Source organism: Episyrphus balteatus, chromosome 4 (genome assembly GCF_945859705.1).
Source record: "Episyrphus balteatus chromosome 4, idEpiBalt1.1, whole genome shotgun sequence".
NCBI lineage: Eukaryota > Metazoa > Arthropoda > Insecta > Diptera > Syrphidae > Episyrphus > Episyrphus balteatus.
In genome coordinates, this window is record NC_079137.1 from 73,159,520 (window position 1) to 73,187,028 (window position 27,509).

At 31.3% G+C, this 27,509-nt stretch overlaps 2 protein-coding genes and 1 long non-coding RNA gene across 4 annotated transcripts in view; 1 reads left to right on the forward strand and 2 right to left on the reverse strand.

The window, feature by feature from the left end:
- Positions 1-1,906: 1,906 nt before the first annotated feature.
- LOC129918021 (putative RNA-binding protein Luc7-like 1) overlaps positions 1,907-27,509 on the reverse strand; it is a 31,694-nt gene continuing 6,091 nt past the window's right edge. The window contains exons 1-3 of one of the 2 annotated variants that reach the window (XM_055998314.1): positions 22,774-23,569; positions 3,219-3,317; positions 1,907-3,157 (exon numbers count right to left, since the gene is read on the reverse strand). In XM_055998314.1, coding sequence (XP_055854289.1) covers positions 2,447-3,157; positions 3,219-3,314 — 807 coding nt within the window. In that variant the 5' untranslated portion in view covers positions 3,315-3,317; positions 22,774-23,569 and the 3' untranslated portion in view covers positions 1,907-2,446. Of the gene's footprint in view, positions 3,158-3,218; positions 3,318-22,773; positions 23,570-26,123; positions 26,216-27,509 lie in introns of those variants that run through there. The other variant, XM_055998313.1, reaches the window with a different exon arrangement.
- Positions 6,885-14,160, forward strand: LOC129918016 (uncharacterized). The gene is made up of 3 exons (XM_055998307.1): positions 6,885-7,130; positions 12,076-13,140; positions 13,203-14,160. Exons 2-3 carry the CDS (start codon positions 12,120-12,122, stop codon positions 14,063-14,065), a joined length of 1,884 nt encoding a protein of 627 aa, XP_055854282.1. The 5' UTR covers positions 6,885-7,130; positions 12,076-12,119; the 3' UTR covers positions 14,066-14,160.
- LOC129918026 (uncharacterized) lies at positions 25,227-25,660 on the reverse strand. The gene is made up of 2 exons (XR_008772911.1): positions 25,421-25,660; positions 25,227-25,355 (listed from the first exon to the last, which is right to left on the reverse strand). It is a non-coding gene; the product is annotated as an uncharacterized LOC129918026 (long non-coding RNA).

Genomic DNA, 27,509 nt, shown 5'->3' on the forward strand with positions numbered 1-27,509 from the left:
ATGTCTCTTCTCTTTGACGGTTACTTTTTGAGATATTTTTTTTTTTTTTAATTCTGGTGATTTCTGTTATAAGAGCTACTCAAGTAAAAGGCACAAGAAATGGCAGCAAAAACGTGCTCCTCAACATAAAGTATTCAAACCAAAAATTAAATGATAGTACGTACATGATATGGATATAAAGTCAAGTGTAAGCTTCTTCACAAGAAATGTTACACTTGTCGAATTAAGCAAAGAAATTAAAAAGCTTAAGTTAAAAAAGACTTAATTACTGTGGAAATTCTTAAAATCTCCTTTATATAATGAATGCCACTATAAAGTTAGAATCTAAATCCAAATCAATGGAAACGGAAAGTCGCAGAAGTAATAATGGTCCTGGTAAAATCCCATCTCAATTCTTTCTGTAGTGTCTAGGGTTTTTCTAAAGAATATTTCTTCAGCGTCTTTCGGCCAATCACTGCCCAACATACAAAAATTTTCCAGACCGTTGTTTATCATTTCTTACTTAATGGAGGGTGTTAATTCCTAAAACGACATTTTTTGTTTTTTTTTTCTAGCAGCTCTAGTTTTTGAATTATTCATACATGAAAAGGCATACAAATTCATACAATTTTTTTTTTGTAATTTTTATTTTTATTTTTGTATTTTTGTATTTTTATTTTACTTATTGAATCGAAATACATTTTTTCCAGCAAAACTTTAAAAATGCTTTTGATAAGAAAAACTAAAAAATATAGTATGAAACTAGCCTCAAAATAAGAAAAAATAGAATATCTTAAAAAAAAAATAGAGCTCCTAGAAAGGAACCAGTGTGATTTTTAAGCTTGGTTAACCCAAATGTATTAGGTTCGATAAAAAAATTTCCTGGAAAATGTTTAATGTTTCTTCTTCTTCCTTTTTTCTCGGCGCTGTTATGATCTCGATGTCGAGGGGATCATAACTATCCCACGTATCTGCTTCACACTAGTGATCCGCCTGTGGGGTTCGCCGGGTTGACCTCAGAAATCGGCGGCAAGCCTCCCGGTTTTGTATTGTTCCATTTCTAAGGCCAACTGAATGCTGGTGTTTTTGCATTTGCTTGTACCAGGAGTTTTTAGGCCTACCTTTCTTTTTATTTCGTGTTGGAACGTTGTATGATAATGCTTTTTTGACGGGGTTCTCAGGATCTCTCCTTTGAACATGGCAATACCAACTGAGTCGGTCGTGTTCAATTGTTTGGGAGATGGTGTTTTTAACATGAAGGCTTCCTCGGATCTTCGTACTTCTAATTCTATCAAGCTTTGTTACTCCTGCTGTCATACGAAGCATCTTCATCTCAGCTGCCGTTAACTTACTCTCATACTTTTTGTACATTGTCCAACATTGTGAACCGTATGTGAGTGCTGGACGCACAACTGCGGTGTAGAGTCTTCTTTTCAGCTTAGGGGGCATTTTTCGATCACAGAAGATAGCAGAATTTTCCCGCCACTTCATCCACCCTACGCTTACGCGATGATTGATAAAAAATTGAAAATGTTTACAAACAGTTAAAATAAGCATAACTTTAAAATTGAAACGAAATTATCCTCAAAATATGGAAAACTAAAATATTTAAAAAAAATAGAGCTCCTAGAAATAAATCACGTGGAATGTTTTCCACCCGGAATATTTTTTACGTCCGGAATTTAAAAAGCTATCATGAGTTTCGACCGAAGGGAATTTCCATTTTCCGCTAAAATAGTTTCTTCTTCGGCACCAAAATTTAAGTGAGATAAGAGCTGTCAAACACCTTAACTATCATTGAGAAAGCTCTTGAAGAAAGAAAAGAAAATCTTTTGAAGATTTCAACACCTACCCACGGACAAAAAAAGATCTTTTGAAATAAAAATTTAAACAATTTTATTTTTCTCTAAAGTTGTTTTTATTTATTTATTATTTTTTTAATTCTTTATTCATATTTTTATTGTTTGTATATTTGATTAAATTAATTTTATTTGAGTAACTTACATGAAAACATAAACATAACGTTGCCGATTTGTATTTTTGTGTGTGTTCTTTATTATACTCGTATTGTAAATTTTGTTCTTTTATTTTATATATTTTGTAACTTATACACCATTTTTTTTTGTTTAAATTTGTAAGCGACACCGCGAATGTAGGATTCAATTTTAAAATTTAACTCTTATACTGACCACCAAATATGAGCTGAATTATGCACGTCGTCGTCTAGTCGTCGTCTTTCGTTTCATCAAATCAAAATTTATAATTATATTTTATGAGAAAAAGTTTTTTAAAAAGTAAACTTTTTAAAGATTATAATTTAAATTTAATTATCCTAGTTTACAAAGAAAACTAAAAAAAAAAAAAAAAAACAGATGACACCATTCTACATACGTGTGTGCATGATGAGAGTGAGTGCGCTTCTTGAAACAATAAATGAATGGCAACAACCTATCCTTCTTCTTCTTCCTTAACGACGATACCGATCTCTGGACGGTGATCTCCTGCGACTGCTGCCACTGCTACTGTGATGATTATTACTACGTCCACGACTACGACTACGGCTGCGAGATTTCGGTGAGCGTCTGCCAGATTTGTGCTTGCGTTCACGACTGCGTGAACGATGGACACGGGAGCGTCTGTCCAATTCCCGACCACCAACAAAATATCTCGACTTGTGTTTGTCATCGTCACGTTCGTGGTATTTGCCTGCTCGACGCAAATCCGCTTTGCGAGGTCCGGCCGATTTCTCAAGTTCGGAAAGTTTTTCACGGATTGCCATAAATCCCAAATGCAATTTGCCACCAAAATGATCAGCTAAACGAATATCGTTATCGTGGATGCCCAAATAGGCAGAGCACACTTCGCAGACTCGCAACTTTTGTTGCTGATAGGTTGAGGCTGGCATCGAGGTCCGGTATTCGTGTTCGGCTTTAACCTTCCTCGAGCGGAGATCATCGATTTCTTTCATTAGGGCGATACTCTCTTCGACTTCTCCGGCTTCACCTAAAGCTTCGGCTTTAGCAAGTTTCTTACCAATTTCCTCGGCAAGGGCGTGCACAGCATTGGCCTTTTCCGCAACTTCAGCGGTCAATTCCTCTTGGGTTTCGGCTAGACGTTTTTTTGCTGCTTCTGTGCGACGATCACAATCAGCAATAAAGGCTTGTAGATGTTCCATTGCCTGAAATTTAAGTATTTGATTAGTTTTTTGATTCTTTTTGTTATTTTGTTTGTAATTTTACCTCAATATCATAAAAATAGTCACGATTTTTTGATGCACTCTCATAATCAGCACGAAAAGCCAAGTCATGGACTTTTGGACATTCGCCAAGGTCCATGCGCTACAGAAGGAAAGGAAAATAAAATTAAAAACGATTAGAAATTGGCATTGAAAGTGTCTTCTTTTGTTTTTTTTTGTTCTTTTTTTTCCATAAATCTACATTTCAGGATTTTTAAATTTGGAATTATTTAGTTTGCAAGCGAATTTTGTGCCCAAATTAAAGTCAAGAAGGGAAGAATAACGAACAGATAAAAATGTTTGAGTTAATCCACCTTAATTGAAGTAAAAACATAACTGAACTTGAAAATATGGGTTAGAAAGTTATAAGAAATTTATTTTTAATAATTCAATCAATAATCCCTAAAAATATTTTGTGTTCGTATTCTCTGTGTATCTCCAACAACTTTTCAGTAGAATCGATTAATCCTATGGTAATGTCCAAATTGTGAGAGGATATAATAAAGGGCAAAAACATTTTAATATGCAAACAAGAATTTATTATGGCATGTCTGTGCTATATTTATAGATGGAAATAGGTCACTGAATTTTAATGAATTTTTCCTTTAAATGTTTAATGAGAAAGTGTTTTGGGGGACCAACAACAATGAAACTCATGTCATAAGGCTTTATGAATTTATATTAATATTTTAATAGGAGGAGTTGTTTTTTCAAAGGGAGTGATAGATATTTTTTTGGGAATCGAGGGTTCGTTAGAAGCTTCCAATTTTGTATACTTTATTACATACGATTTCCATATGGCTTGATGTTATATATAAAGTAAAATATATTTTTGTTTGACTCATTTTGCAGGTTCAAGAATAAAAGTGGAGAACAAATTTTAAATAACGTTAGAGATTCAGATTTTTGTTAGTTAAATCAGGATTTGAAGAATTGGACTTAGATTGGGCATACTTGTCAACAATTCAGTTTTTAATACTTATTCCACAACATTTAGGTAACTTTAAAGAAAATCAGCTCGAGCACGATATTCTTTTCAGGGGTGAATAGTTTTTTGATGCGATTGATATTTTTAAATTTTAAATATCTAGTGTATTTAGCTCTTATGATGGTTGACAAATTTTTTTTAAGAAAGACCAATTCAACAAATCTTTATGTGACAAATATTCCGCTCTATTAGTGAATTCTAGCATAGAACTCGTACGTATGATTAACGAATCGAATTATATCAAAATGGAAATATGAGGAAAAGAAAACAACATACGAAACGTGACACTGAAGGAAGTATTAAACTAAACTTTTGGAATGGCCGCAAGATGATAAGCGAAAGGATATTGATGACAAGCCAGAGAATACAAGAAACCAATAAAACGACACAAAGTTTGAAAATGAGGAAAGATGTTACTAAGTTCAAGCTTCTGCAAAGAGCAGCAATCGATTGTATGTTTTTCAACTGTAAATATAATTTAAAAGACCGCTAATTCAAAAGGTGCAAGTCCACGTATTTGATTGATTGATCCACGTAATGAGACGCAAATACAAACGTTTAATTTGTATATACTCAAGGAACCTGCTAGGTAATCTGCTTATCGATAAAAAGTGGATTCTTTTTGAATTGCTGAATTACTCGGGTCAGGTTTAGTGAGTGCACGAAGTGATAAGCCTTTTCTCGATTTCCTGATTTAAGGTTAGTTAGTTTCAGCTGACTGCGATAGAGGCTTTTGATTGTTGTAATGGGATATCATGACTGAAACTAATCATTGGATTGGAAAATTGCAAATTTGGTGTTTTGCACTGTACTCAAAACCAGGGCCTGATGGATTCAGCGCATTGAAATTTATGTATATAGCTAGGAGTGTATAGTTCGTCTTTTACGCAAATTTATATTTTGTATGTGCCGGTATCATTTTTGTGATGTCAAATCCTAATTTTACTGTACTATACGAACTACCTGTTGAAATCAGATTTATACCTTTTATTTATTTATACCCAAATATTCTTTATTTGTTAACATCTTCAACACTTTAAACTCAGATATGGTTTTTTATTCCCTTTACTTTATATGTATATTTCATTTCATAAAAACTCAAGTATGTACATTTTGCATCTCCATATGATAGGGTATAACATTTCAAATGCCATACTGTTGAGATCATACCAACCGATTAGTAAGTAGATATCTAATTACCTAAACTTTGTGAACCATAAAAAGTAAACTCATCATGCCCTTACCTTCGGGCCTTGTTTACTTAACAATTATAAGATTGTATGGTATGGTTTTTGTCATTACTTGACTAGAAAACTGATATGTGCTCTGTGCATGTTGGAAGTTAAATTTGAGATGAGAAGAAGTCATAAAAGCTTTTTTCAAATCAAAAAAATAAATAAATTATAAAATTGTAAATGAATATGACTGAATGTATTTATCATCTGTGTGAAATTAACTTTGCGGGTGACAATGATATCTCATAAGTCATAACAAATAGTTAAACTTGGCGGTTTAATCAAAAGTGTAAGCTTCAAAAATTATCCCATAGTGCAAATTACAATTTCATTGAACTTTCGTTTCGATTAAGAGAGAGTTGACTGTAAATTCTTGACCACATTTATGTCTAATAAATGACACTTTATCTACTGCAGGTATGTGAAAGTTATATTCAGGAGTAAGAAAATTCCTTCTTAAAGGATTCCTAGTCATGGATTATGGTCAAGGTCAACCCTAACAAACTTCATTCAATTGAAAATTGAGTACCTAGGAGGTACAAGTCCTTTTCTCCTCATTTTCTTTATTTTCAAAAACATCTGTCATCATCATAACGTCATAAACATCTACCTACCCCAGATCGAAACAATATACAACCACATCACAATCAATTATTTACAATGTTTTTTTGATGAAGAAAAAAATACCGACAGTCTTTCAGTCTTTTGAACAAAAATGAACACCCAAAAGGGGAATTACGAACTATACAAAAATTATATAAAATAAATTCTCTCTTTCTTGTTCTCAAAGAAAAGAATAAAATTCACTGCCACTGGGTTTTTGAAAAAGAGTATGTACCTCGTCTCTATACCTGCATCAATAGAAACAAAAAAAAAAACGTGGTGAGATTGTGCGATGGATTAAGAAAAAAATAAACATGAGCAAATAAATCTCTCATAGAGAAACAATTTTAAAATGAAACAAAATATAGAGAAGCTGCTGCCGACGAGTGGTGGTGAAGTCGATATAATGATTCTAACGAAAACAAGATGCCAGAGAGATAGTAATGATGTCAGTCTTAATAAAAATTTAATTTCACTGACGTCACAAAACCAGTTTTATATGTAGGTATATTACTCTCCAAATCCATTGAATGACTCACAGGCAAAAAAAAAAAAAATTAAATTGCAAAAACTCAAGTGAATAATACGTTATTCTCTGTCATTATATACATATTGCCATGGTTTTCCAAAATGGAACAACATAGTGACTGCTACTAAGAGGCTCTACTATTGTATTCAGCCTGCCTGGCCTGCAGTACAACAATAAGGAAATCTACACCAACTACCGTCTTTGTATACCTACTGTAGTATAGGGTACATACAAAAAATACTTGTTTTACTAGAGTATGTGAAGTCATGGTCTGTGCTACTGAGAGATTCGATTGGATTCGACGCTGCTGGGACGAGAGTACTCAACTCGTACACAGAGACTGACTCTGTGAGAAGGTACCTTCTACATAATTCAAATTGGCCTAACATCAACTGGTGAATGGCATCACGATTCAGTTCATTTTAAAACGTCGTCGTGCTTTGTTGGGAATCATACAAGTTGAAAATTTTAAAAATATACATTTCCTCTATATTTGACATAGAAAAAAAAACAAAAGAGAAAAATAATATACAGAAGAGAATCAACAGAGAAAAATAAAATGTAATTAAATTTGAATTTTTTTTTAAATATTTGTATGTTTTTATATATTTTTTTCGGCGGCGCGACAAAACTTCAATGGTCAATTTATTATATTTTTCGAATCATCGATTCGTCTAGAAATAAAATATTGTATATTGCATTACATGTTTGTGTGTTAATCAATAAAAAGGTCATGTGAACTGGACGGGCCAGTGGTTAGCTCATTGGACGGAGACGACTATGACTACGACGATGACCACTCGCGTCCTTGACTATGAGTTTTTCCAATAAGTTTGCTTGTTTATTTATTTTCTTCTTTTTTTCATTTTCGACTTATTTTTGATTTTATTTTAAACTCAAAAACATACAAAATTGCAAATCTAATAATAATGACATATTAAGCGGTTCGCTTCGAGCTTCGATGTTTCTATATTAACCAGAAACCTACTCAACCGCGATGCAAAAAAAAAAAAAAAAAATACAAACATATTTGTGCGTGTTTGTGTACATAATTTATGTGTATTTTGAAAGTAAATGAGAAGATGAGAAAAAAAAAAATAAAACAAGACAAGATCATAAAAAAAAATAACACGACTTTCGAAAAATTTCATAACTGTCGGGCAAGTGTGTATAAATGTTTTTTGGCGTTGTTTTTTTTTTTTTTTGCCAATGTGTGTCCTATATAACCGCCATTCAATATTTTTCGGCCACTAAGTAAATTGAGAGATGAGAACCAAAATAAATAACGGTCCAAGAGATAACACTTTAGCCTCTTAACAATCAAGTCTTTGTATTTAATCTTACAAATTGGCATTGTGGCAAAACTCAATATTGATGATTATATGCGACGACGCCATTTCGATTTGAAAAAATTAAACCGAAACCGACACACAAATAAAAAATAAAATTATTGGAATTTTTATTTTTTTTACTGAATCTTCATTTGGATGGAATAAATTCCAGAGCTCTGCCAACAATGATAGAAATAATCATTTAAAATTATTTGTGAGAAAGAAAAAAAAAACTTGTTTCTTTTTGTTCGGCTTTTTAGGGATTTTTTTTTTATTGAGTTTGAATTGGAGAGTTCAAAACAACATAACACATTTAATAATTGTTTGATTTCTTTTTGTTGAATTTAATCAAAATGAGAACTCGTTTCTAGCTGTTAAATATTAAATTTGTTTAGTTGTCATTTAGATGAATCTATTGTTATTGAAAAGCGTGTGCAGAAAAATTGTATAGGCAAATTAAATTTAAAAGCACTTCAACAGTGATTCAAAATTAACACAAAATAACTAGCTTTTAGTAAACGTAAACCCATGTGGCATCTTCTCCAACTGGATCTCACTGGTGCTTCAGAGGGGAATCAAAATGTGTTAAAAATTCAAAAGAGAATTTAAAAGACATAACTATGCTACTATTGCTGTTAAATTGGATTTTCAATTTTTGATGTAATTGGTATTACAAATTATACATATGACTCAATAATAATTCTTTTTGAACCCAAACAAGTTCGAAGGAGACACCTGACCAATTTTCATCCTCTTTCGAACTCATTGGACTTTTAAGCCAGAGTTTATTAGCTATACATTTCTATTTATCAATCACTCACAGGAAAGCATGGTTTGATATTTATGGTGTTTTCGTTTGGTAACAAAAAATCAATTTATTTTTGATTTAGATCTGTTAAAAAAAAAACTAATTTTGAGAATTTTTAAATTTAATTTATTCGCCAGCTCATTTTCGGACAAAATTTACCAATTTGAAATTCGGAATAACATTCAAGTTAATATTTGACAACTTGAACTCCGAAAACGTTTTCGATTCGTTGCAAAAAAAATGTATAGGCCAAAATATAAATTTATAAAACAAAAACCCTATAAAATTCTTTATCAAAAGTGCTTTGGCGCGCTTTTTGAAATTGACTCACTGAATTTTGAGAAAAACTGTATTTGGTTTCTTTAGTTTCTTATGAAACTTTTCTACTCTTGGGATTAGTTTACTTGAAAAAATAAAGATAAGGTCTAATAATATTTTTTGAGCCTACCGAATATTATTTCAACTTTTTCAAAATGGAATCTATTGCATTACTTTTTCACTTTCGAAGAATTACTTTGAGTGGGATCACGAAATAATCGTTACAATATTCAAAATAATTCCAATTACTCTTAGAAAGACTGAAATATTCCTGAAATCTTTGTTTGGTAGCATTTTAGAATCGACTTTCATATTTTATCTAAGAGGAGCTCGAGGTTTTGAGGTTTATGTTCGCTTAATGAAGTTTAGTCATTTAAAATAGAATATCTATATCTTTTAGTATATAGAGAGACAACGACAAGAATCAATTGTGAAGTAGGACAAAAAAAAAACAGTGTTGACTAGGGTTATTTAACAGTATGTTTTGAGTTTTTGATTGAAAGTGCAAGTTATATTATTTATTAGTTTGCACATTTTTTCCATGTCGTATATAAGTTCAAGAAAGTGGCGAACAACTCTCAACAATTAATTCTCTTGTGCCTGCAATTGAATTTGAATAGAAGTTTACCGCTGAATCCGAAAGCCTAAACAGAGATACACTTTTTTCGTGACAGTGATATTGTTAAAGACTGTAGATTTCTCACAAGAGGCAGTATCCCTGAAAACTGCCAAATGGTCGCATAAAACATTATGTATGTTTAAAGAAAGGATATCAATTTTGATAGTTATACCAAAGTTTAAATTAGCAAATTTAAGGTGAGTCAAAAACACACCCTGGTAAAACGACTCTATAAGAACCAAGTTCTCACTTGAAATCATAATGAAAATTAATAGTTTGGCTTTTCCTGTTTTACTGAGAAATGACTAAAAGTGATTTTTATTTTTTTGTGAAAAGTCACTCCTCAGGTTATTATTAACTTCTTATTCAACAAATGGCAATTTATCAATTTTGAATAACAACAAGTCATTTATAACCAAAGTTCACTAGACTCATTTGTAATTGCTTTGGAGATTTAATTATTATTATTTTTTTTTTTTGTTCTTTATAACAAATAACTGGGTCGCGTGCGTAAAGTTAGCTTGGTATTAATTTTTTTTTATTCTGCAAAAATTAAATAAAAAAGCACGCTATATATTAACAAAGACGTTATAATTTGATTCAACCCTCATAATTAAATTATGCGTGAAAAAATATATGTATACAAAATACAAAGTGTAATTTCACAACTTTGTTTGAATGCTCATACTGTTGTTGTTATTAACCGACACCCACAAGGCAACAAACAAATTAGATACAAGAAGACAGAATAAATTAATTAATTTAATAGGATTTCACCTTTCATTCATACTACTATTGCTATGCTTTTGCTTATATCTAATAGTCATCATCGTCACTTCGTTTGACATTTTTATTTCTATGTATATTTGTAAGCTAAAAGCAAAACCAAAAAGGTTAAAAATAATCCAATTTGGAAAATTGCACTTACATTTTATTTTTTATTTTATTTTTTCGTTTTGGATTACGTGTCATGAAGAGAAGAAAAAAAAATTTTATATGCACTCACATTTGTAGTATAGAATGCATTAGCTAATGGAATACGATATTATTTTTGTACGTTTTTTTTTTTTATATACCTAAAATTACTAGATTGATGTGATTCATTATCAACATCATCATCGCATCTGCTGGATCTCTGCAACGACCCAAATAAGTATAATTTTCTAAAGAATTTTACGTTTTATGAATCTCTATCTACTCTGTTGTGATGGTGACAGGAAAACACAATTTAGAAAAATGCAACTATTCGTGCAAATTGAAATTGTAATTTTTTCAGTTTTGTTTTAAATGGCGCATTATGATGCGAAAGTTGATAAACATTATACCTAGTCTTGGGTAGATGATAATTTAAATGGGGCACTTTTTTTTGTAAGCATACAGAGGGCTCATTTACTAATAGGTTTAACTTATAGGAGTCATGTTCTTTGCGAAAAATAAGCACAAATCGTAAACTACTATCGTTCCATTTAAACAACAAATAATGCCTCATTACAAAGCCGGTTAGAAAAGAAAGAGAGCTAAAACGATACTTTGATTCATTGTTGTGTCAACATCGTCACAACATAACCACCTCTTATGTTTCTAGGAAACATTTTTATTTGTACAAAAGTATAAAAAAGAGCGAAAAATATAATTGTGAATGCTGAACGTGTAGTACATTCAGTTTACTTTGAAGGCCTTTGATTTTATTTATTGAAGATTCTAACTTGATGATAGTATTCAAATTTATTTATGGCTAACCTTAGACCAAAGTTGACAATTCTTTTTTATTTTAATTGATTAAAATAAGAATGTGTTAGATTTTAACATAAAACTGAATTATTTGATAACCTAAGCCAGTTCCAGAGTTTTTTTTTCAAACTTTTGATAACAAAAATTGAACATTTAAATTAAAAATTTGCTAAAAAATTCAATTTATAATGCAAATTTTTATCACAAATGGCTTTACAAATTTAAAGTAAAAAATACTTTGTCTTTAAGTGACATAGTTTGATATTTAAATAAAAACTATTATTTGTTCATAATAGTTCAATTGTGATAGTTTATTATTGAAAGAAAAATTAAAAACTTCCGGCATTGTAGGTTTTTCCCCAGCATCTAATTTATTTGTAGGAGAATAACAAAAATTCTCATTTAGAAAGAAACGATGACTTATCTGTCTGATTATAGAAATAAACACGAGTTTGTGCTGTTTTCAAACACTTGTGTTTACTTTTCTAATTCTAATCAATAAGAAAAACAAAAAAAAAAAAATAAAGTAAAATGTGTTTTACAGAACACCTTAATGCAATTAAAATGAAATTGGCCTTTGGTATATTTTTCCACACTTCATATTTCGAAAACGTGACAAAAAGTAACTCATGATGAAAACAGCAAAATTTCAAAAATCAAGTCATTGACATACTTTTTCTTCCTCTTTTTTTTTTACAGAATTTCTCTTTGAAGAAGAAACTTAAAGAATACTCTCCCTTAAGATGAGGGGACAAAAATTACAATATATAGCATCATTGCTAGTTATATTATTGGCTACCGGTCAGCTTGCTGAATGTAAGCGCACCTACAGTAGTCGCAGTCGTGGTAGTAGCGGCAGTAGTAGCAGCAGCAGTCGTCGTACATCACATTCCTCATCATCAGTGACAAAACCAACATTCTCAACTTCAAATTCACATGCAGAGTTATCAAAATTGAGCTATTCGGGTTATAATTCACAACCAAATAGGCCGAAGGCAAGTGCTCCAGCAGCACAACCAGCTGCTCCAATTGGTTGGAATGTACCCAAAGCACAAGGTCCCCCGCCAGCATATTCGGCAACAAATCCAATAGGTGGAGCTAAGCCAAATATTCATGAGGCAGCACCAGCATATAAACCTAATTATGCTGCACCACCATCGTATTCGGCAGCAACAAATACCCAGACCCAAAATAATAATAACAGACCTTTCGGTAGTGGAACAAACAATAATGCTGGATCATATGGAACTGGAACTGCTGGTGGTTATGGAACTGGAACTTCAGGTGTACACCATTCGGGTACAGCTTATAGGCCAAGAGCTAATTCCACTGGTGGAAGTAGTTCATATCATACTCCAATTCAGCCTAGCCACACTCAAGGAGTTCAATCTAGCTACCCAGTTCAACAAATGCCAGCTGGAGCAACCTATTACCCATCTGGAGGTAGTCTTCCACAAGGAGCAGTTTACCATCCACAAGGAATTCCAGCTGGAGCTTCCTACCATCCTCAGGGATTACCAGCCGGAGCTTCGTATCATCCTCAAGGTTTACCAGCCGGAGCAACATATCACCCTCAAGTTCCAGCAGGAGCAACATACTATCCAGCTGCTGGAGGTGTTCCAGCAGGAGCAACTTATTATCCATCGGCTGGTGGAATTCCACCAGGTGCTAGCTTCTATCCAGCTGGACAAATGCCACCTGGTGCCACTTACTATCCACAGGCTTCTCCAACAATAGTTCAAAAATCATCAGGACCTGGTTTAGGTAAGTCAAATCATATAAACTCAATGAAATTTTGTAATTTTAATAATTTTCTTAATTTTTAGGAACCGGTTTGATTGCGGGAGCTGTGGGAGGAGCTCTTCTAACTCATGTTTTGACCCCCTCTGGATCTAACAGCGGATCTTCCCACTATCACCCTGCTCCAGCTGTCAGCTCCTCAGACGGCGATAAAGACCGCATTATCATCATCAACAATGGACCACCAGGCTCAGTGACAACAACCAATGCTGACGGAACTACAATTATTACAAATAACGGTGGAGCTGCTGCTGCTCCAGCTGCCCCAGCCGCTGCTGCTCCAGCTGCTGCTGGTCCAGCTCCAGCTATGCCGGCTGCACCCGCAGCACCAGCAGCACAACCTGCTGCACCATCTGGAGAGCCACCAGTTCCGTTAGCACCATTTGCTCCGGGAACTTTTGACAATTTGAATGCACCAGCTGGAGCTGCCGCAGCGGCACCAGCTAATGGAGAAACACCAGCTCCACCGGCACCTGGTGCAACACCAGCTCCTGGCGCTGCACCTGAGCAACCACCACCAGGTGGTTTGATTTGCGTTCCAATCATGGTTAATGTCACTGATCCTGCTGATCCAACTAAACAAACTCAAGTCGAACAAATTGCATGCTATCCTGCTCCACCAGCTCCCCCAGCCGGCGAATCTACACCAGCTCCTGCTGCACCAGCAGATGGAGCTGCCCCACAACCAGCTGCTGCTGCTGAACAACCAATGCAACAACAACAACAAGCTGCTGTAAATGCAGCAGTTCCAACTCAGAGAACATCAACGGCTGAACTGCCCGACAGTTCACCAATTCAAAAGGCTTCCAGTGGAGCCAATCATATTAATGCATTGTTCTCATCGTCATTGTTTGCATTTTTATTAGCTTATTGCATGCGTTTCGTTTAAGAAATTAACACATACAAAAGAACAAACAAAAATAATAAGAAAAAATAGCTTAACATCATCGGCTAAAACTAGTCCTGTTACCTCAAAGGAGAAAACATTATAGGAGACAAAATTTTGAGCTTTTTACAAGAATCATATTTTTTTTCTTTTTTTTTTTGCTAAGCTTTGTAATTCTATTGATATATAAAAATTGGCTACGCACTGTTTTTTTTTTTGTGATATTATTGAGAAAGAAAAAGAAGAAGAAAAAACAGGCTTATTAGCTTTTTACACAAAAAAAAAATAAATATATGTAATATCTCTCTCTAAATATATTTCTCACACTCATGCATCCGCGAAAAACATAACACAGACCAAAAAAAAGTAACTTATGGATAAAAAAAACTACACTATTTGTTAACAAGAACCAACTTCTAACTGTGCCTTGTTTTGTATTTCAAGTTTTTTTTTCGTTTTTTTTTTTACAATAATTATTATATTTTTGTTTATTAATGTTATTAATTATTTGTAGTTGTTTATATTGAATATAATATACAAAAAATAAAATATATTAATTGTATTGAATGTGGGATATATTTTCGAAAAAATTTAAATGTGAATATAAATGTTTAAAAATTTAAACTCTAAATATTAGATGGAAACAGTAAAACAAAATTTAAAAACAAAAAAAAAAAAAAACTTTTTTTTTTATCTCGTTTTTTAAACGCTGAAAAACTAGTCGACTAACAATTTTTGAGATAGTAAGTATAAAAAAACGTTTGGATCAAGCTATAGACGAACAGCATTCACATATTGGTAAAACAAAAGCTCAAATAACCTATTTTTCTTCCTTCCAAAATAGAATACATTAATGAGAATAATATGGTCAAATAGTTGTGTGGCATCTTTTTCGTGTTTGCAAAAAATGTGACGTCCAGAAATTTAAAGTACCTTTATTAAAATTGGTTTAAAGATATGTCATTGAATTTTTTAGAAGCAGAAATTGCTTCTGTGATCATAATTTTGCATTTAATTTGTGGTGCATAATATGACCATACTTATCAATATGGATAGTAAGAACTGCCTCAATATAAATTGCACATGATGATATGATTTACGAAAACGCAATTTTGTTGCTATTTGAGTTTTTTGAGAAAAACTAAGTTGTGTTGCAATTGTTTTTATTAATACATTTAGAATGTTTAATTAATATCGTAAGAAACGTTTTCGAGCAAATTGCAATAGCTCGAACATTTTGTTCTAAGCGAGACAAAAAAAAATCACCAACTTTTAGAGTTCCATGAAAATCATCTGTACCAAATTTGGAGAAAATACGTCCACCCGTTAAGGCTGGACGATTGGATTGGACGTCATGACGAAAACCACTTTTTTTGATTTCTCCATCATCGTAGTTTTTATTTTGATTAAAACCTCAAATTTTGTTTGAAACGAAACAAATAATTCGCCTACAGAGCAAGTAACCAAATATAGATATGCAATTTCTTGCAATTTGATACTTCGTTTGTAGGCATGGATTTAAAAATTGATTGGAATTCGGATTAAAATTTAATTTTTAACCAGATGTCAAAATGCTCAAGTTCGGATTGTGTCTCTCTCAGATTCAATTCTCATGAAAAAAAAGTGTTGAGCTGAATGAAATACGCTGAGTTTGTCATCCATGAAAACATCGATTTCTAAGACTAACTTATTCTGTTTTTAGAAATTTTAAATTCTACTGAAATATTATTCATCTTCGTTATCAACAAAATAAGATCAACTTATTTACGATTCCTTCGCTCATACGTAATCAATTGATTTTCAGATGCAATATGTAAAATTTACAAAACTTTTTTAATTCTGAAGTACGAAATGATTCACAAAAGAAAGTAAACACCTCTCAATTCATGATATCATTTTCATGAAATAAATGAAAATACACACTCAATGAAATAAAACTATATTTCTAGAACCAATCAAAAAGAATATTTGACTAAACTAAAAGAAAATTAGATAAAACTTATAGCCTGTTTTCACTAGAGCCCAAATGAGATAATTTCGCAAATTACCTCATTTCAAATCGTATAGGAAAAAAATTTAAGTTGAAATTTGAACTGACCTAATTTGCGAAATTATCTCATTTGGGCTGTGGTGAAAACAGGCTATTAGAACAGTAACAAATTCATATCACAAAGTAAGTATGTAGTTAAAACAAAACATGGAATTCATAACAGTACAAACAGAACATACCTTTAAAAAAAAGTCAGAACCGCCAAATCATTGCATTAAAAATGATTTGGTCACTTCTGAGGTTTTTCATGTCTGATTTATACATTAAGTTCGTAGTACAAATGAAATCCCTATCTTTGTAACCACATTATTTTAATCAACGAATTTTAAACTTTTCTTCGTTTTCTTCGTTTTCTTTTATTTTATTTCTTTCTGAGAGAATTTCCTAATTAAGTTACAAAAAAATTCTCATAATTTGGTTGATTAGTTAAAAATTAATTTTAAATTCCTATTGAAAAATTAGCTTGAATGAATGAAAACTGCACATTTATCGACTTTAATTTGTTCAAACTTAAGAATGTTTAATAAATGATTTACTCAAATATTTTTCTGAACAAGTAAAACTGTTATTTTCATAAGCATTTCAAAATACCCATATTTAAATATTGTTTTATAATAAACTGCGCAAAACCATAATTAATATTGACTCATTAACAATACAACAGATGCTATACGTATGTATGCATTTACTTAATTTGCACGGAGCAAAATTCCATTGAGAAAATAAAATATTTTCTATGGCTATGACAGAAATTACCCACGTACAGAAACATCAGTATCAAATCGATCTTTGACTTTTTTTTCCAACAAATATACGAGTATTTTGTAGAAAAAGATTATTTATTAAAAACGTACTAAACATTAAACACGCTAATCTTTTTTTGCATTAATTTTATTTTTAGTTATCTCAGTTCAAATGCCAATTTTATTGTCTGACAAATAATAGATTGAAAATTATTTGCAATCTGTGTGTCTCTCACACAAAAATTAATTAATGTTTTTTTTTTCATTCGAAGAGCTTTTTTCTCGTTAATCACTAATTAAGAATGAAAATATACCCTGTAGGTCAACCAAAATTTTTGAAGAAAAAAAAAATATAACAAAATAATAATTTACATTTATTAATTCCACCTTATTTACATTAAATTAGCATTTATATTTTGAATTTGTAGAAATAAGATGAAAGTGCTAATTTTTGGTTTGGAAGATTCCAATGATCACACATTATAAGATTGTTAATGACTTTTTTATACAACTTATGACGTTGAAGAGCCACTTATAAATTGCCAATTCGAATTTTAACAACTTGAGTAAAAAAAAACAACTGAAAAATATTCAGAGAAAGTTAATTTATCAATATATTATTTATCAATATACAAGCTACCAATAAAATAGCTTCCTATATTTAATTATTAATTCAGAGAAATAGAGTCATAATTTTATAATTGCGAAGCTGATCTAATAGTATAATTTGTACGAAGAATACCATACGAAAAATTATCTATTGGATATTAATCTAAGAACTAGCAGCAGATTTCTTGCGTGGGAGGTAACCGAACCATGAATCTAAAAAGTCATACTTATGATAGATACAGATGCCGAATAAATTCGTCAACCAAATATATTTTTTGTTTCTTACATTCGAAAGCAGTTATCTTCGGACCAAAGTCTCGAAATAAGATTTTGTTTAGGGATATGAGTTCATATTCAACAGGCCTATTAATTTAGGTACAAAAATTACAAATCTATTTTGTTTAGATTTTCGAAAAAAATCCAAGAGGTACCCCTTGCCGAAAAAAATTAAATTTTAAAAAATTTATTCCAAATCCATCGAGTGAGACATCAAAAGAAAGGTCTCTTAAAGTTCTATTAAGGAATGAAAACCAAAAGTTCCTATAAGGTCTAACTGCTGAGTTATTTGCAATCGAAATATTGTTTTTTTTTTTCTCTTATTTTGAGAAGCAGATATTTTCGGTTCGGACACAAGTTTCTTTTGAGGTCTGGTTGCTGAGTTATTTGCAATCCAAATATTACATATTTTCTTATTATTTTTGGAAGCAAATATCTTCGGCCACAAGTCTCGAAACAAGTTTTGGTTCAAAGATGTGAGTTCATAATGAAGAGTTCTATCAATTTAGGTACAAAAATTAAAAAAATATTTTTTTTTTATATTTTCTAAAAAATACAAGGGGTACCCCTTGCCCATAAAAAACGTATTTAAAAAAAATCCATCGATAATACATCTAAATAGAAGTTTTTTCAAGCTCTATTCATGAATGAAAAATGTGTTTAAGGTCTGGGGCCTGAATTATCTACAAGGTCTGCTTCTATGTATTAAAAACGGGTTGCATAGAAAAGTACAAAAAGAACAAATAATAAAGAATTCTGATTTATATAGAATGGATTGTTTTTTTGCATCACTTTTCACATGCTACTTAAAACGATAGTTCTCCCATTCAGAGAGCTTAAATGAGAGCTATAATAAATATATAACTCATTAGAGATTTTTTTTTCTAATTTGTTGCATACATATTCAGAAATAGTAACGGATAAACCCTGGTTAATTATTGGTAAATACAATCATGTAGTCTCACAATTTAAAACAAAAAGAAATCTCATAACAATAACCTATAAATAGACTTTTCAACTTTAATCAACTAACGTAATGTGTTTGGTGTACTTTAAATACAAATAAACAGCATCATCATAAATCATATATAAGCTTTTTAATCAAATTCAATCAACTTTTTGAAAGCGACTTATACCAGAGTACAGATTCCTAACAAATCAAACGAACGACCAGAGCGCCGAGTGCAATTGCATGAAAGTAAAATGCTCATGACTCAAGGACGTTTGGTTTCAATAATAATAAGAATAATCTCACCAGTTAATGCTGTTAAACCTGCCTAACCTACACCCCTCTCAAATCAAATCAGACAATTTTTTTTTAATGCGCACTTAAAGTTCTTCAACTTGTGTGTGATGATACGAGTACGAGTTTGAGTACCCCTTTCATCAACACTAAACCTATGAGATGAGATGAATCCTCAGTCGGACGGAATATGTATATCCATTTCTCTATTGAGATTTCCGGTTTCGAGAAAAATCATCCATAACTACAGAGTGCACACAGAGTAGGTACACGTCAGATGGTTCACAGTTTTTGTTTAGTTTTGTTTATTTTCCAGTGAATCTTCTTATCACATTAATCAATCATAAAAAAAAAACAAAAACAAAAGAACTCTCGTACAATCTAAATCAAGTTTCTCAATTAATATTGGACAAATGATGGTCAGTAGACACACAAACAGAACAAAGCCAGTTGAATGTACTTGAAACAGGGTAGTGCCTTTTGTAAATACCGATATGGAATATAAAATAGTTTCTCATCCAATTGGTATGGATCGCATTTATTAAAACCCATGTGTGAGAGACAAAAATTGTTATATAATTCACTGCGATAAACTGTCCGCATAATGTAGATATACATATGTAAAATGCTTTTCAGTGTTTATATTGATGTGGATTAGTGTGGTCCACGTTATAAGGCAAAAAAATAAACCATATAATTCATTAGTTCCCCACCCATTATTTTGCTACAGACATCAATACCAACACATGCTGAAAGTTTTAGCCCTCAAAAGTAAAAGGAAGAGGGCGCTCATCAGCTTTGGAATATTAGACTGTGTTACCCTTACCTTACGCTTAATATCTGATTATATTGTATTAGGACTTGGCTTGAGGTTGGAATTTGGCTTAAACATGATGAGCAAGCATGTTCCCGACAACCATGTAAATTATTTTCATGTTTCTTTGGTTTTGAGTCACTAGCTCGTATTTCATTGATTAATTCTGTTTTGTTAACTTTAAGCAAAAAATACTTACAGACGAATTTAAATAAACAAAAATTATTATCTGTGAAAATATCACTTAACTATTGGTTTTTTATGAAAAACTTTACCACATCATAACTTAATTCACTTGATAAATCAAAACAAGAGTTAATTACTAGGTATGAGGACCCAGCTATAACAGCATCTGAGCAAAGACTTTGAGCCTGTTGAGCGCCCACTTACACTTCACCTAAAAAGCTGAAATTTCACGGGTGTAATACAAAACACATATGCAACCAATTTTTGAGTGGGGAACAACGGAAATGTAAAAACCAAAAAATTGGACCACCCTAATGTGGATTTTGTTTTGCCGAAAACTGAGTTCAGAGAGCTTTACTAACTAGTTGTAGTGGAACTAAAAACAAAAAAAGAACCAACTCAAACTGGTTGTGTAGTTTATTCAGAAGCCCAATAAGAAATAAATAAAGAAATAGTTAAAAGTTTTGAAAGAATTAAATAAAAAATACTTTGAATGTTAACAAAACACATATGGTTGATTGGGTACTTTCCAGTCAACTGTTGCATTGTTTAATGAGTTTTTCTGTTTCTATAAAGAAAATTAATCATAATTGATCCGCCAAGTCTATATAAGCACGACTTGTTATTTATATTTAATAAAGTAATTTTAAATTTAAATGGAAAACAATCATTCATACCCAAGTTATTTTGACTGGATCTTGCATTGCTAAGAGTAATTTTTGCGAATTTTTTGTTGTATTTTTCACAATGAAAATAAACCTTAATAACTTAATTACTTCTTTTTCTGAAAATGTTGTTAGAAGCCAATATTATAAGCATATTCTGTTTAATTTGTTTAGTTCTAATTGAGTTTCAACTTGTCTAAAGGCAAAACATACAATTGCCTGAGACAGCATTTAAAATATCACAAAATTTATTGATTTTCGCCTTTTTGGAACATGAAGATAACCTGCCACAATGGATTCAATGAGCCGTCGTTATCATGTCCAAAAGAATAACAATAAAATAATCTATCTATCTGGTAGGAAGACCAATAGAAGAGAAAACAGACATAACATCCAGATGATCTGTACAAAATATTGGATTAATAAAAAAATTAAAACAAACGTACATAATGTATGTAGTATACATTGACTCGATCACATGGAGTTACGGGCAACAAATGATCGTCAATATTATCCTATTTGAAGCTCAAGTTCAAGACATAAAGGAAGACTTAAAATGTCGCCTCAAACACCAGTCATTGTAGATGCCATGGCGCCGCGCTAAGCATTTGGAACCGTCAAAAACCGCAAATAACTATTCCTGGACTGGATCAAATCATCAAATTTGAAGTTAACTTACCCTTTTTTCTAACTTTATCATTGGCAATTCAAATATTTTTGGATGACTATTAAATTCATACGAATATTCTGAATTTAAACGAAGTTTTGTGAATTTAATGGAATTAAACGGATTTTATAACAATTCAAAAATGTTCACCGGCAGTGATAACGTTACAAAACAGGTTGGAGGGCAATGAAAATCTTAATTTCGCCTCAAAGATATTTGATGCCATGGTGCTTGGTATGAAGTCACGCTAAGCATCGGGAACGGTCGAACACTGCCGTGTTCGAAGGTAGAGCTCTATCCTGGGTCGGGCGTCCCATAAGGAACTTTGGTGTATTTTTCCAAGTGATTTTAAACCTTGGTAGAGTTTGCAAAAGTATCTATACCACTTTTTAATTAAGTTAAAAACGATTCAACTATGTATAACTAACGCTTTGCAATCATTTAAAATGCATGAATATGTCTTATGAACTTTCTCTTCAAAATTAATAGAAAATGGAAAACGGAAAAGGAGTTGGGATGTTCTGGAGTGTTGGATTGTATTGCTGAGATTTGCGCCATTGACCAGGCGACAGGCATTGTACACAAGAAAAGACAGAGCTCGTCGGAGAAATGAAATGCTGCTACTAAAGCTTGAGCAAGAGACTATAATATCAAAGACAGTAGCAAAATGCTGATCATATTTAATAACATTTTGAATACTAACCAAGTCAACTCCTGCTTAGTTTCTGGACATATCCATATAGAAGAAAATGATATAGCAGATAAACTGGCATGGAAAGCAACATCAAATAATAATAATAGTAGCCAACTCTGTATATCATATCGATGAGTAAAAAGAATATAAGATTCTGGATGGGATCATTGCAGCATTAGTAAAATGGCCCATAGAATGGGTGCAACCGACTTCTGTGGGAGCTGTCAGGACGTAGAAGGTATATAAACCATTAGACACCTGCTCTGCTACTTACCAAACTTGAAACAAATGGGCATCTTTTCTATCTTTTGAAAGGGGGTCATAATAGAACAATAAGCCCCCTTGTATGCAACAACAGCTGTGCTGTGCACGTCCCTCTTTACCTAACCAAACTTAAATAATTATTTAAAAAAAATATACCCCAAAAGAGACGCCTTGGACTGTTAGAGGTTTTACCTAACGAGGAAATGACTGAATCCAATAACAGATTTCTTAAAAATTTTAAAGAAGTAAAGTGACAGATATTTCAATTAATACAATAATAAAGTATTACATTTTTTCATAGTTACAATAGATAAACTAAAAAAAAAGTTCTTAAATAAATAAAAAACCATCAAGAGAAGACAAACAAAATCGCTTGCAAACTATTTATATTACCAATTTGCGAAAGATACACAACAATTTTAGGTAAAAAATATCAAATAAAATAAGAAAATAAATATAAACTATTAAATAAATAGGTAATATGCATATTTTAGACTTACATCCACTTAAAGAGCATAACCCCATGATGTGGAGAAAAGTTTCAATGGAATTCTCAAGCAAACCATGAAGAGGAGACTGGGCCTATTATTTTCTCTTTTTCTTCAAAAAACACACAATATATTGCAAAATTGCCTAAAGATTATCTCTCAATAATATAAACCTCACACAGACAAAGATTTTGTAGTTGTTTTTTTTTTTTTTTTAATTTATAAAATGATATAAAATATTACTCACCAAATTAAAGACTAACATAGCTTTTGTAATGGCGTGCGAATGGACCTCTCATTTTTATTTTAAATTTTCTATTGTTTTTTTTTGTTTAAATCACGATTGAATTGCATGTACTTCTCAGAAAATGTGTTTTATTTACTTTAATTGTTGTTGTTTGTTTTATTTTTTTTTTAATACGTACCAAAAAAACACGTTTAGTTGTCCTTAAAAATTATTTAAAATTTTTGTTTTAAAATTTGTTAGAAGATAGCATCGTATAAGATGAAAAGTAGTTTGAATAAAAAATACATACGTACATTGGAAACGTCGTCGTTGTAGGATATAATATCATTTTTGTTTTTGTTTTGTTTGACAATACGTACCAAAAAAGCAAAGGGTCTTAAGCGCAGGATGAACGCCAACAAAATTGCATTAGTAATTTTCATTCGCTGCAGAAAAATTGTAATATTGATGGATTTTTTTAATATAAAATGTTGTTTTGATTTCATTCAATTTTCTTTCTTTAATTTTTAAATTTTATTTTAAACATAATTTTGATAAAAGAAAATATTCATTAATTGTTCATTGTTAAACCTTCGAGAATTTATAGTCATATCGTATCTATATACATAACCATATCTGTTCAAAGCATTTTTTAGTGACAAATTCTGCTTAACGGGTTATCGTTTTTAAACAAAACATTTATATACCTGTACCTATAGTACTTGGGATGCTGTATGTGGAAAGTTACTTGGTACTGCGTTCCCCTTCCCATACGGAAAGACAGAATTTTGGGGGTTTTACTCGGGAGAAAAAAATCAGAGTTTTAATAGCTGAGTGTAACTTTTTCTTGAGTCTAGTGTTCTTCTTAATAACACTGAAATATTTGTCATATGTTGACAAAAAAAAATCAGTTACAATATTAGAAATTACATTTAATAAGCAAGGAATTTCAATAAGTTATTTGTAAGGACTTTAAGGCATTTTTGCAGTCCAGAGTAAGTCAGGTAAAATGATCCTGCAAATGAATTAAGTATGTTAAGATAAAGGGCAGTTTCTAGTACAGAAAATGTTTATAGAAAAAGTAAAATATCAAAAGCATTTGTTAAGTGATTCAAAGCTGTAAGTTCTTTAGTTACACTTAAACGGTCAACACGTTGACTCCCTGACATCGTAAAGATCACTATCATCGTCAAAATAGGTCTTGTTAATGAAATAAAACAGAACAGATCAGAACATCACAAGTTCATGAAAACTAAAGAACCAGAAAGAACAGAAAAGTTCAGCTTCGAATTTAACTAGATTAAACGTTGTCTATATCAGTTGTAAAGTTTTAAATTCAATGAAATGATAACACTGGTTTACAAGGGTTTTGTTGCCGAAACAAAAATATACTTTTCTGAAGGTTTTCGGTGCTGAACTCGAATCCGAAGACAGAAACAACTAAACAAGCTCCCGTTTTTGAGATATTACCGTTAGAAAATGCAATATAAAACGTTTTTTTGAGTTCTTTGGACCTTATTCTTTTGTATAAGGAAAATTGTTTGAGCATATTTGGTAACGGTTTTTATGAGAACTATTTTCCACCTTTTTAAATCTGTTTAAATCTTTCCGATATCTTTTTTAATGTAATCACAGGAAACTTAAAAGTTTGACAGAACTTTGAAATAAAAAGGTATATTGATAGATAGTATCTATTATGCTTTCAAATACTTGAGACATCTACATCATGGGGGTTGAGAAATCTACATCTTTAACAGTATAGATGATCAAGAGTACGGGGTTATTCATTTTCTAAACAATTTTCGTTAAATTTTGGCCATTGGCTTGGTTATTATATTACATTGAAAGCAAAAAGCCTACACAAGAACAAGATTATGTTTACAGTCCAAATAGTTTCGAATTCATCACAAAAATAAAAACACTTTCAATGACTTTCATTTGATCATTTTTCTTTTTTCAAAAGTACGCAAATTATCATCTGTTTTATTTTCTTTAAACAATCAATGAATATTGTAATAAAATAGATTTAAGTATATTTAATAAAAAAAAAAAAAAACAATTTTACTGAACAACATTTTACATTTATGTGACTTACCAAATGAAGCCAACTTAGAATTCTAAAGTGGATGCGCAGATAAAAGCGTAACACACCAAATCCATCACCATCGAAGATATATCATCTCTTCTTTTGAATTATATAAGAAAAATTTAAAAGTGACGCTGTTTTCTTTCTTGTAAATTCAAGTTAATCTCTTTTATTAGAATTTTTAGAAATAGTAGTTTTTTTTATAGGTATACGTACGTACATTGATTATTTTTTAATTTACTCTTTTAGGTATGAAATCCCGTTTAATCTCTGTGCTGCCTGCTATTTGGGTTTGATTTAACAAAAAGTTAATTTTAAAGTTAAATTTTCCATCATGTTTTACTTACAATTTTCCCGGTTCAATTACCCACAAATTAGAGGGAGGAAGAGTGAGAAAAATGTGCAAACATTTTTTTTTTTGTTGGTTTGTTTGATTGATTGATTTTGGTTAAATATTTTGTGCCCCAAAAACTCAGGAATCTATTCTTTTCGCAACTAAATTATGAAATTTCAATATTTCGGAATAAAAATTGTTATAAGAATTTAAAAAAAAAAATAAGAAAATAAAATCCTAATCAACAAACACAACTCACGGATTGCCGCAGGCTTTGTTTTCCAGTTGCGCTCGGTTTGGATACATACACATTTTTTTTCCTACAGCTTTTGCTTTTTTATGTAATTGTAAATCTCAAGTAACCGTGATTGATTGTGCTCTCCTGCAGCAATAGTTTATTATTTGTGCTAATTTTATTTTTAACTTTTTTGATTTGACGAAGATATGGTATGGGATATCTTTTTTGGCTTTTTAATTTATAAATTAAATTTGAATTATTTTTAAGTATACATACAATGCGAGAGAGACCTTAACTATTTTTCTTTCTTTTTTTTCTGAAAAGTACATCGAACAAAAAAAATCAACAAAAAGATAAATTAATTAAAATTTTCGTGATGGTTGCTTAGCGAAGTTTTTGTTTTTTTAATATTTGTATCCCTACTATAACCTGAAAATTGTGTTTTTTTGTAAATAAATTTATTTAATTTTTGACTTACCGTTGAGGCTAAAATATCATGAGGACAACATCCCAGAAGAAAACTTTTACATACTTTTGGATCGGAAAATTTTAAATTACGGCCACCTTCACCTGAAATGGAAAAAAATAGAAGATAAATATTAGCAATTTAATAAATTTTATTGGTATGGACATGAAGAAGACAAAACCTTGTGTTTTTTTTCATAATCAAACATATTCTAACAACTTCTATTGTAATAGCTGAGAAAAGTGGTTTGAACTTTTAGGATAAAAACGTAGGTCTGATAAGAACAAGTAGGTAGAAGTGATGAATATTCCTAAATTAAGATACTCAAATTTTGTTCTGGATCATATTATTTAATTTTTATTTCATTTGAGATACCCAATTCAACTTTCATTATTTGTTTTTTTAATATATTTAAAAATTATGGAGCTAAAATGGTCACCACGCTGATTGACGCATATAAATGTGCCTGAAATGTAAACGGAGGCATTGCTTCAATTATAGTTTGAATGGATTGTTTTTCGAGGGGGGGGCAAAAAATTCGAAGGGATTGGACATTCATATTGTTTGGACATGCTTTAGGGAAAATTGTACCAACGTTAAAAACGACTCATTCGTTATTGTGCTTTTATTAAGTTGATAAGTAAAGCGGATAGACAATATTAATTTATGGATAGAATTGATTTCTTAAATGTGATGAATGTCTTCACTAAACAAGGACAAAACTCCGCAGATTATTTTGGAGGGATGTCAATGGTTCTTGCATTGGAAAAACAATGACGCATTAGTTTGATCTTGAACTTGAAAAAATAATGGCTACAAGTTTTTGAGATACAGAACTGATTTGGCTAATCGTTTATAAAGAATAAGGTGTCAATATGTATAACCGGTGAGTAACAAACACATATTGTGGACAAAAGAAGAACTGCTTTTTTTAAGTCATGACTTCAGTTCTAAAAATCCAGTTTTTGACGGCATCCATACAGAAATTAGGGATCGGTATATTAAATAACCTTAAAACCTAGTTTGGCCATTCTCATTATATTTGATTCCCAAAACTGAAAACAGAACTTTGAGAAAACAAAAAAAAAATCTACGATGAACAGGTAAACTCGCAAATTTCTGGGTATTTTAAACTCTTGCCAACAAAATTATTTCACACGGCATTAATAAAAATTTTTGTATGGACCAAAAAAATTTCATAAAACATACTAGATTTCCTCCCCTTTCCCACTATTCCGGGAACTTTTTAACCTTTCCTCGTAAGACGTAAGCCATTCAAATGTGTTGGTCTTGTTTTTTTAAGCTTCTGGTTTTTATTAACCGCACAAGCAAACATCAGGTGAAGTTATTTCTGGAAACCAACGAAAAATTCAGTTTCTTTAAATTTTGTTAAATATT

Excerpts from the sequence above, each read along its gene's own strand:
- LOC129918016 (XM_055998307.1), top strand. The coding sequence starts at position 12,120 with ATGAGGGGACAAAAATTACAATATATAGCATCATTGCTAGTTATATTA. Across the intron at positions 13,141-13,202 it reads ATCATCAGGACCTGGTTTAG|GAACCGGTTTGATTGCGGGA; the intron begins GTAAGTCAAATC and ends CTTAATTTTTAG.